General features: G+C 38.0%; 1 protein-coding gene across 50 annotated transcripts in view; it reads right to left on the bottom strand.

The window, feature by feature from the left end:
• Positions 1 to 14,732, bottom strand: part of LMO7 (LIM domain 7) — a 229,217-nt gene that overhangs the window by 26,986 nt on the left and 187,499 nt on the right. For all 50 annotated transcript variants that reach the window (XM_063714955.1, XM_063714961.1, XM_063714960.1 and 47 more), the window contains 4 exons: positions 14,312 to 14,429; positions 12,061 to 12,203; positions 9,986 to 10,418; positions 7,787 to 8,089 (listed from right to left, as the gene is read on the bottom strand). In XM_063714955.1, coding sequence (XP_063571025.1) covers positions 7,787 to 8,089; positions 9,986 to 10,418; positions 12,061 to 12,203; positions 14,312 to 14,429 — 997 coding nt within the window. The remainder of the gene's footprint in view (positions 1 to 7,786; positions 8,090 to 9,985; positions 10,419 to 12,060; positions 12,204 to 14,311; positions 14,430 to 14,732) is intronic.

Raw genomic sequence — 14,732 nt, 5'->3', positions numbered from 1 at the left:
ATGGTGCTCACCTGAAGCCAAGCAGATGTTGGTGCCATGCTCTTGGACTTTCCAGCCACCAGAACCATGAGCCAAATAAACCTCCTCTTTTCTTTATAAATTACTCATTCTCAGGTATTCTGTTATAGCAACATTAAATGGCCTAAGTACACAAGAATTTGAAGGAAGGCACTAAACAAAGGATCAAGAATTTACTACTATATATGGACATGCAGAAGTATTATGACATTTCACTCATTCAATTGTTTGACATACATTTATTTACTCTGTATAAAATAACACAACATTTAGCACTTTGGGAAACAAAGATAAACTAGGGATGATTCTTGCCCTCAAAAAATAATTGTTGATTTTTCAGTGGGTATGGGATTTTTAGCTTTCAGCAGAAAGCCCTTTGTAAAGCAGTTTAAACATGGAAATGCAGATGTAGTCATAACACTCGTTAATAATCACCTGATGAATGCCAATCTGAATAATATAATAAAACTCTGCTAAGAATAGCAAAAATTACTGGTTGGTTCTACTCCTTAGCCAAAACCACCATATACTTAAGTTAGAGATGACTCAGTGAAAATAAGTGGTCATCTTCACCACCCTTACAAAAAAAAAAAAAAAATCTGACTTAGAGCCAATTAAAGTGCAGAATCTATTTGCTATATAAGGAAGAGAGACAAGGAGAAAAATCATGGGTTACATATTCAAAACACTGACGTTTTATAGCTTGAAAAATAAAAGACAGGATGGAGTCTTAATAAATACTCTCAAACTACATAAAGCATATTTTGTGGGTGATGGCAAGTGAATATTATCCTTTTCTACCAAATATAGGATCAAAGAGAACGAGCTTAAGCCCTAGAGGGAGATGTCTCACTGTTATATTAGATTGGACATACTATCTCATGAAGGACTGTACTTACCTCAGAAATAAAGAAATCACTATTTAAACATCTTAAATATTAATAAAAGAGCAGATAACCTCCTCCTCTTTGAAAGAGTTAACAGAAGGACGGTGTCCCTGTGGCTACAGCCAGGGAGAGTGTTGTGTCAGTCCTTGGCACAGAACACAGGCAAAGAGGAGAGGACCACACAGGCAATTACAGGTGCATATCTGTCATTAACCAGGTGACCACAGGTACGTCACTGGGCCTGGTAAAGCCCTCTCTTTCACAAAAATACTGATTTTTAATTTTGGTTTTAAGTAGCCTAGTTTCAAATCAAAGTCTTATGCAGACCACCTCTTTCCAAACCACTACACAGAAAGGATTAAAGTGTGTGGCTGTGGTTTCAAAGTAAGAGTTCCAGAGCCTCCCTTGTGTGGCCTTCCCCGTATGGCAGTCTTGAGGCATCTCTGTCCAATCCCAGGTTCTTACAGTAAATTATTCCTGAAACTTCTTGCAAGTGAACATATCTATAATTATATATTCAAGTATAAATTGTTCAACAATGATTTCAGGAAGGATTTCAACTTCCTTATTTTTCTCTGCAAGATATATGCCAAGTGAGTATCCTACAAAGAATCCAAGCTTCAGAAGATAATAATGACAGAATCATCTTTGAACTGGATGGAACAGGAATATAAATTATTGGGGGAAACCTAGATTCTTGAAGACTGATAATGAACTATCCAAGTGGTTTCAGTTGTTCATGCCACAAAAAGATAAGGCAGTTGTCTATCATCATTTCAGCATATAAGATAAAAAATTTCCCTCAAATTAGGTATAACTTGAGCAGACATATCCACTGAAAGTTCAGATTGCCCCAACAACTGTCAGACTGATGAAACAGAAGTACAAGACTCTACATTTTTAAACAAAAACATGAGGAGGTTTGGAGTCCCAATGGTAACACTTATTTCTGCTAAATCTGTTGAATTAAGATTTTCATGTCAACATAGATAGAATTAAAAAAAAAAAAACAGGGCCAATCTTAAACACCAAATCGAAAAGCTACACTCCTCGAATTTTTTCTATTAGACAAATGTGTTAAGGAAAGCCTACTTAGTTGTTAAGGTTAACCCTAAAAGTAGATCTGGACTATAGTCAGGAATATCTGAGGAAATCTATAATCTTTGAATTTGTGTACATATAGTTCTTTAGTGTCTTTCTGGGTCTTACTGGAATGAGAAAATGAAGTGAGTAGCCCTCAAATCTTGGTCTTTCTCTCTAAATCCTTCTCCATCTCTCCTTCCTTCATCCCACTGTGGCAGGTAGTGTTTCTATAATACACCCACCACTGTCCTCATCCCATTCCAAGATTATCTTCTACCTACCAAATACATCTTGAGTCTTCATTCCTCCAAGCACTGCCCACTATTCTTGCTTTCTGGGAAACAATCTTCTAAAGTCACCTATTATCTCACTTTCTCCAGCCTTTTTTCCCATGTCTCTTGCCACTTCTCAGTTTCATTAGCATGTTCCTCTTTTTTCTCTTCTCTTTTCATTGTGTTGTTTGTTCCTTAGTCTCCAGCCTCTCTGACTACATGCTTCTGTGAGCAACCTCATTCATTGTCATGTCTCCAATGTCTAAGTCCTACAATTCGAAAACTGAATTCATTAACTTCCTCCCAAACCTGTTCTTCCGCCTCTTGTTTTTCATATTTTGGTTAATTGCATCAATAGTTCATCAGGTGTCCAAGTTAGAAACACTAGATTCCTTCGGGGCCTCTTTCTCCTTCCTTCCCCTAACTGTTCCCCACTCAAATACCACACAATAATCCCTGTACCCCTACTCTCTACCCTACACACTTGCATTTTACAAAGTTCTATCAAGTCCACAATCCGTCTTGAATCACCCCATCTTTGCCACCCTCCCTTGGGTTATCATTTTGCTTCAGGCCATGATCTCCCCTAAACTCCTGCGGTTACCCCTCCCTAAGTGGCTCTCTTGCCTCCAGCCCTTATTTTGTTCACTGTCCACACAGCTGCCAGAACTTTAGTTATAGAACATGCTATTATATCACACTCCATTTTTAAATTGCTGGTAGCTCCTTACTGCCCTACTTGGAAGATTTCAAACTCTACATTTCAGTTCTGGTAAGTTTCAATAAACATATAATACCACCTTTCCTCAAAATGGTTTCCAGGATGATTTTATCTTTATGGACCAAAAGACATTTCAGTCCCCAGTGGCTCTAAAATTCTAAAGACACAGCAAAGTCCAAATAAGTCAACATGTGGTCTCTTAACTATACATAAGGCAGTCCTCAGACGTGAGCCTGTCATATTTCAAAAAACTTTAACATCAGATAAATTGCAGTTGTGGCATAGGCATTTCACCAGCCTGGGGCAAGTAACATAACTTTCAAATCTCAAGTACTTCATTGGTAAAAACGGGGATAATACACCTACTTTGCAGGGTTATTGAGATGATTAAATGAAACATTTAAAAGGTGTCAAGGCACACATGACTGATGCCCAGTAATTGCCTTCTTTTTCCAACGGAAGCAAATGTTAAACATAATACAAGTGCTGGCTAAGCAGTTCCTGGATCAATTAAAGAAAATCCCATTTAATTCTCACATACTTAGCTCTAAAGCCAAGAAAATTCGGTCAGCATTCAGCGAACATGTACAGATGCAGACACTGCACTGACAGTGAGAAAGGTAGGGTTGTGTTCCACCCTTACAGAGAGCAGGTCCTAGTGAAGGTGAGAAGCAAGCAAAATGCACAGTATGAAGCTATGAGAAGGGAAGCTCTGGCTACTATATCCAAAGGGGCAGTAATCATGGGGTAGAGAACAGGAAATGGACATGCAGAAAGCTTCCTTCCTTCCATATGTGTCATCCCATTTGGGGGTTACTGCTTTAAAAAATCTGGAGCAGAGGTTCTGGAAAGTGGATTTGTAGAGGGTTTAAAAACGTAGACCTCTGAAAGGACAGAAAAAACAGAAACCTGTAGACAAGACCAACTTTGGGGAAAATCATGAAAACCACATCTGCATGGCAGATGGAGGGGGATGAAGGACTCCAGGAGTCACACTCCCTCTTCCTTGCCTTGGGTCACCTCTAGAATGAGCTTGGCAGCCTAGATTGGCAAGAAAGGTAGAGAAAAAAGCAAAACCACAAAAGAAAGGTTGCAAAAAGAACAGCGAGGGACAAAACCCCCAGCTCAGCTATGAGGATGAAAAGGAAATTCCTATCAGCAGATTTTAAATAAGACCATATTAAGTTCTTCCCTTCATTATGATTTTTTCTACTTTATGGCACACGCCACCTTATTAGTGCAATGCTGTGATAGGCTCCTAACCAGTCTCTGCTTCCAGACTTAGCTTTCGTAAAATAACTCTAGGGAACACCATAGTGCTTACATTCCTAAAACAGCCCTTAATCTTAAAATTTCCACACACTAAAGAACCAATAAGGACTTTAAATTACCTGCCGGATCAAGTTCATACTTCAGCCTAGTAATTAAGGCCTTGAATGCAGTTCAAGTCAGTAACACCTAAGTGTCAATTACGTGTAAGAATGTACAAAGAATATCAGTGAAAGAGGAACACGTAACACTGTGGGACAAAGACGAATTCAGTGAGTGAAACTTTTCAAGGGTAAGAAGTTTGATTCCAATGGGGGAGGGGTGATATCAAGATTCATGAATGAAGTAGTCCTCCTGGGCTTTTGAGGAATCATAGGACCTCAAAAGGCAGAGATGTGGGAAATAAGCGTCTTCAAATGGGGAAGCAGTGATGTGCTCCAAAAAGTACATGATGTGCCCAAGAAAAAGCAAGCAGTGGTAAGCAGGTGAATCATCTCTCTTTCCCAGGACATAGCATGATAGCATAACATGATTCTAAATCTTGAGTCAGACTGCCTGGGTTCAAATCCTGACTCCACTTTGTACCCTGCACGGCCTTGGACAAGTAACATGCCCATGCCATGCCTCAATTTTTATGTTTCTAAAATAGGGATAATCATGATAGTCCACATTCGGATTGTTGATTACCTCACAGGGCTGCTGTGAGGATTAACTAAGATACTGCCCTGAGAAGCCTGGCTGGCACATAGTAAGCACACTAACTTCAGCTGTGACTGTGCTACAAAGGGTTGACACACAGCATGCTAACATCAGCTGTGACTGTGCTACAAAGGGAGTGAGAGATATCACTGCTTCCCTGAGCGCCACGAACTTCATTCAGCAAACCACCCAGTGCCACTAGAGGCTTTGGAGCAGAGAAATTACTGAGTCCAACCTGGCATCAGGCAAGTTAATCTGATGCCAGTCTTGAGTAGCATGCACTAACACCTGTGACTACTTGTACTGATAGGAAAAGGGCCTGAATTAGCATAGTGGAAGCCAGGATAGAAAAGAGTAACATCAGCTGGGTGTGGTGGCTCACATCTGTAATCCCAGCACTTTTGGAGGCCAAGATGGATGGATTGTTTGAGCCCAGGAGTTTGAGAGCAGTATGGGCAATGTGGCAAAAGCCTGTCTCTACAAAAAAATACAAAAATTAGCTGGGCATCATGGCATGTGCCTGCAGTCCCAGCTACTCAAGAGGCTAAGGTGGGAGGATTGCTTGAGTCCAGGAGGTTGAGGCTGCAATGAGCCATGATCATGCCACTGTACTACAGCCTGGGCAACAGAGCAAGACCCTATCTAAAAAAATTAATTAATTAATTTTAAAAAAAGAAAGAAAGAAAAAGAAAAGAATAACATCAAGGGGGAGTCTGGAGGAAGAGATGAAACGACAGTGCCAGCAAAAGTCCAAAGTATGAAAGAGAAAAATGACCTGAAGAACATTCTTTCACAAAGCTACCGAAACATTTAGATGATCAGCCACATGCTACTCTTGATTTTGCTGTCCTCTGAACACCTAGAGTTATAATGTCTGAATGGAGTTTGGGGGTGTTGCACAGGCCCTTTACATATTGCTCAGCAGCTGTCACACACATTCACATCCTTCTCTCAAGTCAGTAAGCTCCTTCTGAGACAAAGGCAAGGGGATGCTATAGAAGCTACTGCCCTAGTGGCACAGAAAAGGACACACCAAGCATCAGAGATACGTAAGTCACCGCATGAATTATATCCACATTAAAGAATTCCAATGGCTTCACTTGTCAAATCAAGCCTAATTTTTCTTGGTGGAATACCATCTCAAGTTTGGGAACAAAGAAGTATAAATCCATTAATGAGGAAACCTGAAACAGTGCCACATTAATTGAAGCTCCTCTGAGTTGCAATAACCTGAGACACACCCACGCACCACACTTAGCCTCTTTTCCTTAATCCACAGTTGCAGTTAGTCAGCTGCCACCCTGAGGGAGGTACGAACACCCAGCGTGCAGCACATGATTCAGGCTGTTTTGTTGAATTTGCTATTTGAAAAAGGTAAAGGCAAACATACAAATCTGTGAAACAAAAGGCACTTCGCTTCTGCTTTTATTATTCATCTACTGGTACCTTATGTTCCCCAAGTATAACACAGGCTATTGTTCTCCTCCACTGAGACTTAGCATGTTAATTATATATTTCCAATTCCTTAAAAATGTAATGATAATTTACACTATTTCAGCAAGCTGAAGAAATTGTTTTTAGATATATGTAAATATGCATGGGAAAAAAAACCAAAAGAAATATACCTAGATGTTAATAGTGATTATCTCTAAATGATGGAATTATCAGTGATTTAAATTATTTATACTCTCCTACATTTCCAAATTTTCTCAAGCACATAGTACCTTATAACCAGAAAAAGAAAGTTTAAATTTTTTAAGTTTTCCCATACAAATAAAAACTCAATAATAATAAATATGCAATGCCAAATTATTTCACATAAAGTTATTTTATTAATATAACTTAGGACAAGTCATATATATACATATATATATATATACACACACACACACGCTAATACTAACATAACTTAGGACAAGTCATATATATACACCCACTTAATGTATATAATACACACTTAATGTTTTGCAGGGCAACAGGGAATACTAAACCAAGCCAAAGGACCACAAAAGCTCCTCCATGCTAAGGGGTTCATACAACTATCAAAATGCTTAGAAAGAATTTTTCTAAGAGAGAGACGCTTTCTGTTCCCCAAAGACTTTTAGTATGTTTTACAGGTAGGCTACAAAGAACATTTATTACCTAATCATTCTCTTAGAAGTCATCTATTAGAAATTTAAGTAGGAAAAACTACACATGCCCCCAGTCATTCTTCATCCGATGGTATATTCTGTTTGGACTCCAAATGTTGTGGAATACAATTGTCATATTATAACCAAGCCTCAATAGTCCCATTCAGAGACAAGGGACCATCAAAAGTTATAGACATTCTAAAGTACAAAATAGTATTAAAAGTCACTAGAAGGTTAAAATTATTGAAAAAGAAATGCCGTATCCCTAGACTCCAGCACCTATCATGTTTTTCCTTGCGGCCAGTTAAGTTCCCTGGGAAAGGGCTTCTGTCACCCAAATATACACTAGATCTGCATGTAAAACCTTTAAAGTGACTGCTGTACCTGAAACCTGGGACTACGGCACTAGCAGTATAAGGCAACCACTACTGAAACATGGAATACACAGAAAACACCAGCCAAATCCCAAGGAGACTGGTGCACAAAGTCTCCATACACTCATATCACAAGTGTTATCTGGATCTATGCACTCAGAGCGGAAAAAGACCTACTTCCTCCAAGATCCATTCAAAGTAAACCAGAATATCATTTTGCACATTGTCAGCCCAGATTAACACCTGGAAGTTTGACATTTGAGACATGGTTTCCAGATTTAAATGTGTAAGCGTCTGAGCCACAGATGATAAAGAACTTTTCCAAACTCACCTGGGATCTTGAGACTTCCCTTTGTGGGGAGATTTCCCCTTCTCCAGATTCAGACATTAAATCAAGACCAGATGTGGAAGACAATGTGGCTTTAGAAGTGGCAGCCTGGTCTTGGGAAAGAGATGAGAAGGGGGATGTAGGAGAGGGCAGCCTTGTCACATCTTCTGTTGCTACCTCTTTCTGGCTAGATGAGCTTGAAGCCAGTTGGCTTGCATCTGGGTTTGGTGCAGGGGTGCTGACCACATTGTTTGGAGTTCTCTTAATGTCTTCAACATCTCCATTATACTTCCAAGCATCATCCATCTAAATAAGAAAACATCATTTTAAACTTGATATTCTGTTACCTTTATTTGTTTTTAAAAGTTGTTTATTCAATTAATATTTTAAAACTAAAATAACATACCTCCCACAGTAACATAACTATTGCTAAAAGCTTGGGCTGAGTTCTTTCACACCAATAGATAAACATGTAGTGAGGGAAAATTGTTTTAGCAAAAGCATTGATATCACATACAAACTTCCGAAATTTGCTTTGCTTGTTTACTCCAAGCAAACATTTTAAGCATTAAATTTCCACTGAATCTAAACTGGCGTAAAATAAAATTGCCATATATACATGTGTTATGTACAGTTTACACATCAAGATGGTGTAACTCTAACCTCTGAACAAGTTCACCAACATTTTGCTCTTCAGAACAGACTAAATGAACTGAGAACATGTTTTACCATGTAAGATCTGGGGAGTGATGAGATTCCCCTTGACTGAGAGCCAAAAGGCCTTGGTGTTCTATCTGTTGATCACTCCAGGTCAACAGATAGAACTCTAAACCAGTCCCTTTACTTGCTGAATATTCCATAGTATGGACCTCAACAATTTATTCATTTGATGTGCATTTAAAGTTGCTTGAAATGTTCTGTCACTTCCAAAACTACTGCAACAAATATCCATATCTCTTTATAATTGGAACTTTTATTTTTATAGCACAGATTTCCAAAAGTAGGCTTGCTGGAGCAAAAGTTTATATATATATATATATATATAGTTTCTAAAAATAATTGTAGCGACACACTCCCGAAGTAATGTATGAGAACATCTGTTTCTCAGCATCCTTGCCAACACTAGATATTTTCGATGTTTTAAGTCTATTTCACTCTGATGGGTAAAAAGTTACACGCCTCATTCTTGCTCCAGGGAAGCTGAACATACTTCTTTGTGCTTTGTTACCAGCCATTTGAATCCCCTCTCCCTTGAATTGGCCACTACTTTTCTATATTCATTTTGCTAGTGTGTTTGCTTACCAATTTGTAGAAACATTTTCTGTCTTAGAGATATTAACCCTTTACCTATAATGCATTTTGATAATATTTTTCTGAGTCTATATATTGTCTTTTGACTATATTAAGGGGGTCTGCCATGAAATTCTTATAATGTCAAATATGTCTACATTTTCCTTTATATAATGGTCAGGAGTTTCCCAATTAGCTTAGGTAGGCTTCTCTCACCCCAAATATCCAATTTTTTATACCCTTTTAGAGTTTAGGATTGTACATTAGCAGAACTAAAAAGAATTTGAACATTAATCTTAGGACTGTGTTGCTTCCTTTCACATAATTCAGATTAACACACTCATTGTCAGATATGGTACCACTTCAGTCTCAGAAAAAATGTTGCAATATTCTAACTCCTTCAAAATCCTGACACTAATAGAAATACATATATATAAATGTAAGGTATATTCTAATAATTATATTCAAACTGATAAAGTGAGAAATATAAAAAAGCAGAAATGTGTACATAAGCACCTGAAAATCTCTAGGCTAAACCATATGAATTGCTGTTTTGTAGGTCAAGAAGAACAATCATACTGACAACTTCATATTTTTCAACCTAAAACTTTACAAAAGTTACATCTAAAAAAATGACATTATAAAATAATACTCTGCCTTAGAATATATCTTATTCATTCTTTAAAATGTATCAGCCCTATTTTCACAGAATTTAAAGTTTAATAAATTCTGTATCATTGATATATCTTAAGCATTAAGTTTCCATTGCATCTAAACTGGCATAAAATAAAATGTCTTTATATATGTTATGTACAGTTTACACATCAAGTTGATGTAACCCCAACCTCTGCACAAGTTCGCCAACATTTTGCTCTTCAGAACAGACTAAATGAACTGAGAACATTTTTTTACCGTGTAAGATCTGGGGAGTGATGAGATTCCCCTTGTCTGAGAGCCAAAAGGTCTTGGTGTGACCACAGATGTTAACCTGACTGTATCAGTTTTCTGGTAACTTCTGGGGAGAGAAGCTGAAACACGAGTTGACTCCATTTGTGTGCTGCGTGAACGCAGAGAAGACAAAGAGGCTGGGCATTGTTCTTCCACAGGACTTTGAGAAGGAAGCTGAATTTCAGTTGTTACACGGTCCTCTCTTTTTGCGAAAGTGGTAGAATCTTCTTTGGGAATTTCTGAAAGATAAGTTGCTCCCTTCTCTTCTACTCTCTCACTCTGGTAACTTGCTTCTGACACAGTCATTGTAGGGGGTCGCTTTCCTTCCTCCAGCACATCATCAAAAGAATACATTCTCCTTCTCGACGGAACTGTAGACTTTTGATTTTGGGATTCCCTTAGCAGAGAGAAATGCACCATCACCACAAAGATACGCATTTGACACACAGAGGTGGTGAGAGAGTAATCAATGCATGAAATGGACTGGGAATAAAATGCTGCTAACTTCACACAAGAATCAATACAACACTTACAGAGCATAAAGATGTATGTAATTATCTTTTTTTTTTTTTTTTTTTGAGACCTAGTCTCGCTCTGTCACCCAGGCTGGAGTGCAGTGGCACGATCTTGGCTCACCTGCAATCTCCACCTCCCGGGTTCAAGCAATTCTTCTGTCTCAGCCTCCCGAGTAGCTGGGATTACAGGCATGTGCCACCACGCCCAGCTAATTTTTCTTTTAATTTTTAGTAGAGATGAGGTTTCAACATATTGGCCAAGCTGGTCTTGAACTCCTGACCTTGTGATCTGCCAACCTTGGCCTCCCAAAGTGCTGGGATTACAGGCATGAGCCACCATGCCCAGCAAGATGTATATAATTATCTTTAATGTCCCAACTAAGAAAGAATAATAACTTGACTTCTTTAATTAAAATGGTTCTCAAATACTTCACCGGGATATTATTAATTGTAAAGAGATTCTAATGAAACAAGGAAATCTTAATAAAGGATTATTCACAAAATTTTATCCACAAGCTTATAACTTTTAAAATTAAAACACTATAAATATCATGATTGACAACAAATTTGAAACTTCCAAAGTCATGGATTAATTGATAGCCTTGTGAGGATTTTTTCCCTGAAAAAATTTACAATAATTTAGTAAAAATAAAAGATTACAAAAGACTCAGGATTTGTGGAGATCAAACTGGTGTATGATTTCATATAGCTTGACAGAACTTGCATGAACAATTATTAGGGATTAAAAGTTACCATTCATATTTATAGAAAGGTTCATAAAACACCCTCATCTCTCACATTTAGAAAGGAATACCTACCTCCCAAGCTAACTGAATTGCATTTAAGTGAATGAAACTGCTTATCTTTGGCTTTTAGGGCAGAAAGCGGCTTTGTTTCATTTCACCTGACAGCATATTTCCTTTTGGACATTATTCTAAAAGCGTATTTTCCTTCTCCTTGATCTGTAAATATCCTAATGTTTCACACAGTAATGAATGCTTTACAGGAAAGTTTAAATTTGACCTTTATACTGTTAAGATGCAATGCAAAGAGTAAGTAAAACACACACATTTATGTTCATAAAAACTTTCTTTAAAATATAATGAATTGCACCATTAAACATGAAAAAGAACTTTGTTATATTTTACACAATTTAGTTAAAAGAGCCAGCTGATTTTATTGGACCATCTCATTCCTTAATTCACTTAAGAGTAAAAAGCAGTGTATTTCCTGCACCAAACACAGTCAGCACCATCCAATTCTGCATGTGAATGCACAATGTAAGAAGAAATAATGAACACCTATTTTAAGTCCTCATTTATTTTGTTACTATTACTCTAAGTCACTATTTCAACAATGCTTTGTTTTTTCACTGCAGACCAAAATCTTAAACGTTTCTTTGCATATTTGATTAAAGTTGAATATTGGTGGACACCTATGTTACACTATACTTACATAAAGTATCTATTTATAACACTGGCATCTCCAACCCTGTTACAACCAAGGTGCATTCAGCATTATTACCTGTCCTGCAGCATTTCCTTAAACGTCTTAGAGCTTCTCTCAGACTTCTCAAGTGCCTGCTTTTCAATTTCTTCCCTCTCTTCCTTTTTCTTCTGCAGATCTGAAGTGTAACTTTTTCGACGATCTTTCCATTTTGCAAGGTCCTGACAGAAAAATCACATCAGCAGGGGCACACCTGAATTTCTATACACCCTTTCTAGCAGCCAGAATGTGCCAAAGTATCTTATTACATCACTGAAACTATTCACTCCAACTGGATGCCAAGGTGCCCTAATTTTGCTTTTTATAGCCAGCGTTTCTGTACCAAGCCTTTATCTCATGTGTCTGTCTGAAAAACCTGACCTAATAAGATAGACCCCATTTTTGTTTTCCCAGAAAGTATCTGCCTCGTTGCACACTTCATAAAGAATGCTAAATGCTTGTAATTAGGTGACAGTTAGATAGATCAGGAACTGTTTCCAGTTCGTTTTCATCTCACTCCAAAAACCTGGCTGTTCTGCGAAACATGTTTCACCAGTAAGGCCGAAACAGAAACGCGATTGTGATGGTTAAGCGCAGATGCATAGTCTCTTTCATTTCACAGAGTTCAATCCCTACTTTGAGGCAGGCCCAAGTGTAGGAACTATTAATACATACATGCATAGGGCGCTGTTTCCCTCAAGAATCTCTCAGTCTACAGGGGAGAGACAGGCATATAAATAAAAGTTCAGTAACAAGTGTGACAGGATTGCATGAGAGAGTGGGGTCCTAAGAAGACCATGGGTCCGGTTCCACCTCCGGAAGGGGAGGCTTTGGAAAGGCTTTAACTGGGAAGGCGAGACTTGAGTATGCAATTTCAGAAGGGTTAAGTCCACCTAGGTCAGCGCAATAAGGAACACGTGGCAGGAACAAACCAACACCTGTCCCCCATATCCCCAGGAACGTTAAGCCTAACCTTGCTGGGTGACCCCAGGGACAATCAACCTAATTCAGCTTTTCAATTTCCCCCAGAAACCTAGGCTGGTTCTGACACCCAGGGGGTTAAGACATTTTACAAGGTATAAAGTTTTCCATGTCTCCAAAATAGAGAACTGCTAAGAACTGTTAGTGGCATTCCAGTCAAAACAGAAGCACATTCAAAGTATCAGACAAAACCGAATTTCACCCCCAGGGCATGCAAAGTACGTTTGATTTATACCCCTTGCAAGCCCACAGAGCCACTCCTGCTTTAAAACAGCCTGAGACCAATATGAACTCCTTCCAGAAAGAACAAAAGCAATGCGCATTTAGTCCTATAGCATAACTGGCATGAATTTTTATCTGATTTAACCTAATAGATAAGCCCTTAATACTTACTTTCACACCAGAAAATTAACCGTGTATTTTGGCAAAGTGATATTGAATTACTGTTTCTTGACAATTAAATTGAGTTCCCAATTAAAAGAGGCACTGGAATTTAGAAAGGTAGCCAGGGCAGGGGTTTCTTCATTTCAGAGACTATTAATTCCTTTGAAAATTAAGATTTACTCTGACTCCTTTGTTCATGCTTTGCTCAACTCTCACCATAAAGTTGTACTCAAATTCCTCTGGGTTTGCTCTGATAGTTTGTCTACTGTATTTCTTCACATTTCTTCAGTTTATCACAATTACTCTATTAAAAAAATGGTCAAGCGTTTTTCTTCAGGATCAAAACTAAAGAGTAAATCTATATCTATATAAACACCTGGATACATGTCAACTCTGCAAAAACATTTCATTTTGGTTCATAATATTGACTTCTTCAGCCAAAATATTGCTCTGAGTTATATTACTTATTTCTCCCCCAATCGCCTTAATTAACTCTTAATTACTAACCCTTTTCATCTTTCCTTACTGATGCCAAGGTTTCTGCCAGAACCCTGTTCCTCTTCTCTCCCTAAACTTTGGCCAGGTCTTTCCCATCAGAGTATAGTTAATGTGCATATCCCAAATTCAACCACCAAAACAAGTAAGTAAGTTCATCATACTGCAAGGAAGCAACTCACACTTTTGAGAACTCAGAGAATATTAGAAAATAAACATCCAGGTATATTTTTCACAATGGCCTTTAAAATATGCAACAATAATAGAAAAAAAAGGTTTAAAAATCTTTGTAAAGAAAGTTGGTCAGATTTTATATAGAACTGAATTCTGTAATAGCAAGGAAAATGGTCTTGAGTATATTGACTTTAAGAGAAGCAAAGAAAAGTTAAACAAATACACTCTCTCCCCTCCAATCCCCAAAATAACTCACATCCTGCCATTTCTGATCTTGTTCTTTTAATTGTGATTTTATTTTCTGCATCTCCTCGTAACGCAGCTGACGCAAGTTTTGAATATCTTCTGCGCTGACATCGCTCATGGACTTACTCCTACAACAAAAAGAGTCGGTTACTACGGAAGTTCATGTGACCAGACTTGGGGGTTAAACTGAGGTTGGACTTATATTTGGAAATTCCACCTAAATTTCTACCTAGATGCTTCAGTGATAGTGTCACAGAAGTAGCACTACAGAGATAAATGTTGTTTTTCCAAAACTCAGAAACAAGAGCACTCGAGTGTGAATTTTTTCACAAAATGGCTAGATTAGCCCTATACAAGTCTCACAAAAAAAAAAAAAAAAAAAAACCCAAGGTTCATATTTAAAGAGGTCAATGCATGAAAGGATTACTTTA

This window comes from Pongo abelii, chromosome 14, assembly GCF_028885655.2.
Source record: "Pongo abelii isolate AG06213 chromosome 14, NHGRI_mPonAbe1-v2.0_pri, whole genome shotgun sequence".
Lineage (NCBI taxonomy): Eukaryota > Metazoa > Chordata > Mammalia > Primates > Hominidae > Pongo > Pongo abelii.
The sequence above is the reverse complement of the archived record's forward strand: the minus strand, read 5'-3'. Positions and strand labels throughout refer to the sequence as shown.